This window comes from Wasmannia auropunctata, unplaced genomic scaffold (assembly GCF_000956235.1).
Source record: "Wasmannia auropunctata unplaced genomic scaffold, wasmannia.A_1.0 LD335789.1, whole genome shotgun sequence".
Lineage (NCBI taxonomy): Eukaryota > Metazoa > Arthropoda > Insecta > Hymenoptera > Formicidae > Wasmannia > Wasmannia auropunctata.
This window is the reverse complement of record NW_012027101.1, coordinates 46,361-48,600: the sequence shown is the minus strand read 5'-3', so window position 1 is coordinate 48,600 and position 2,240 is coordinate 46,361. Positions and strand designations below refer to the sequence as shown.

The following is a 2,240-nucleotide window of genomic DNA, read 5'->3' as shown; positions in this document are numbered from 1 at the left end:
AAAACGACGTTTAGTAAATTGGCTTCAGCGTCGACCTAATTTTAGTTAAAAAAATAAATAAAAAAAATACTTTTTACTTCTAAAAACTTATATTATTAAAACCTTAAAACGAATTTTTTGTTACTTTTATTGTTTTCCTAAAAAAAATTCCCAAAGTTACTGATTGATTTTTAGGCGGTCAAGGTGGTGTAACCCCTTAACACAGGCTTGATATAAAGTATGCTTCGTCGCGTTTTTACGCGACGACACGCATCATTACACCCATTCGTGATATCACAACTCTCTGTACTCTCGATTGTATAATGAAATCGTCAGTACTCGATGGTGACCGTTTTCGTCTTGAGATACTCATTAAGGGCCTCCTGTCCCAGATCCTTGCCGAATCCGGACATCTTGAAGCCGCCAAACGGCGCCGCCACGTCCGTCTTGTTGTACGTGTTGATGAACACGGTGCCGGCCTCGATTCTCTCCGCAAATCTCAGCGCCCTGCCGATGTCCCTGGTGAGGATCCCCGAGGCCAGGCCGAATTCGGTGTTGTTCGCCCGCGCGATCATCCGGTCCGCGTCTCTCGAGCTGAACTTGGAGATCACCATTACCGGGCCGAAGGACTCCTCCCGGGCGATGTACATATTGTCCTCGACGTCCGTGAACACGGTCGGCTCGAAATACCAGCCGGGACGGTCCAACCTCCTGCCGCCGTAGACCAGCTTCGCGCCCTCCTCGACGCCCCTCTGCACGAATTCGAGAAGTTTGTCCAGATGAGCCTTGTGATTCTGCGGCCCGTGGGCCGTGCTCCTGTCCAGCGGATTGCCGATGGTGATCTTCTTCACCTCGTCGACCACACGTCTCACGAACTCGTCGTGGATGGTCTCCTCGACGAACAGCCGTCCTTGAAGATGAGAAAAAAAAATTGATAACAGACAATTTGATTGCATTCGAAAATTTAATTTCCCGTCTCGCGTTAACCGATCGAAAGTATTAAATACGTATTTCCACGATATTTATAACTTAAAAGGGTATTCTAGTCTAGCGAATCGGAAAAATCGATTTTTTTGTTTTTACATATTTTGCGAGTATTTGATATGAAAAATATGTCCGCAAAAGGATTTAGCCCGATTCGCAAAATTAACAAAGTTACAGGCCGGTACTCGTAATCGATTCTTGTATTTGAGATCGTCTTAAGTATAGTCTTAAGATGTTACAAGCCAATTACAGAGCCGTATTAGCATCTTAAGACATTACTTAAGACGGCTTTGAAATAAAAACCGACTTATGAATACCGGCCACAGCACTTGAGAGAGTGGTCTCAATCTATGTAATTATGTACAAAAAACTTTAAATCCGTTTTTCTCGAAACCACGTTTTTCAAATTGGTACCCATAATATCTCGAAAACCAATTGACCAATCAATTCGGGCTTGTGCACACATCTTCAGCATATTCGTGGCTATAGCCCCTACCTTGACCAAGTCAAAATACGTTTTTTTTTAATTTTTACAACCCTTTAAAGTTGAAAAAAATGGTAAAAATCTAAAATTAATTTTCAAAATAATATCAATTTTTAAATTTTTAATATTTTATTTATGTTCTAGTACCAGTTATAGCCAAACTTATACTAATTAAGAATTTCTTTGATTTTTTTGTTTAAATGAGCAGAACAGCCGGAATTATGGGTACCGTAGACCAATCTTTTTTTTTCATGACCTCAGTATACAGGGTGTCCCAAAATTGGCGCATTCGGAGTACAGGACGTGATACTTTGTGTTAAAAGGAACAACTTTTTCCTTGAGCAAATTTTGATCTGACAAGTAATTTTGGCAGGAGAACTGGTTAAAGTTAACGAATAATCGCTCTTGTCCATGCGGCGCTCAGGGCGGCGCGCGCTCCTCCATTCACTTATAATCCTTGGCTAATATTTACAAATAATGTCTTAAAGATACTATACGGCTCTGTTATAATTAATTTACGACATTTTAAGACTGTGTTTAAGATCAGTCTTAAATATTAATAATTGATAATAATTATATTTATGAGTGATTCTTAATATTGAAGACTATCTTAAACACAGTCTTAAAATATCGTAAAACTATTATAACAGAGCCGTTATTAGTATCTTAAGACATTACTTGTAAATATTAGCCAAGGATTAGGAACAAGTGAATGGAGGAGCGCGCGCCGGCCCTGAGTGCCGCATGGACAAGAGCGATTATTCGTTAACTTTAACCAGCTCTCCTGCCAAAA

General features: G+C 40.2%; 1 protein-coding gene across 1 annotated transcript in view; it reads right to left on the bottom strand.

Moving 5' to 3' along the window:
- Window positions 1-201: 201 nt before the first annotated feature.
- LOC105456051 (cytosolic 10-formyltetrahydrofolate dehydrogenase) overlaps window positions 202-2,240 on the bottom strand; it is a 15,305-nt gene continuing 13,266 nt past the window's right edge. The window contains exon 8 of the mRNA XM_011699824.1: window positions 202-889. Coding sequence (XP_011698126.1) covers window positions 312-889 — 578 coding nt within the window. The 3' untranslated portion in view covers window positions 202-311. The remainder of the gene's footprint in view (window positions 890-2,240) is intronic.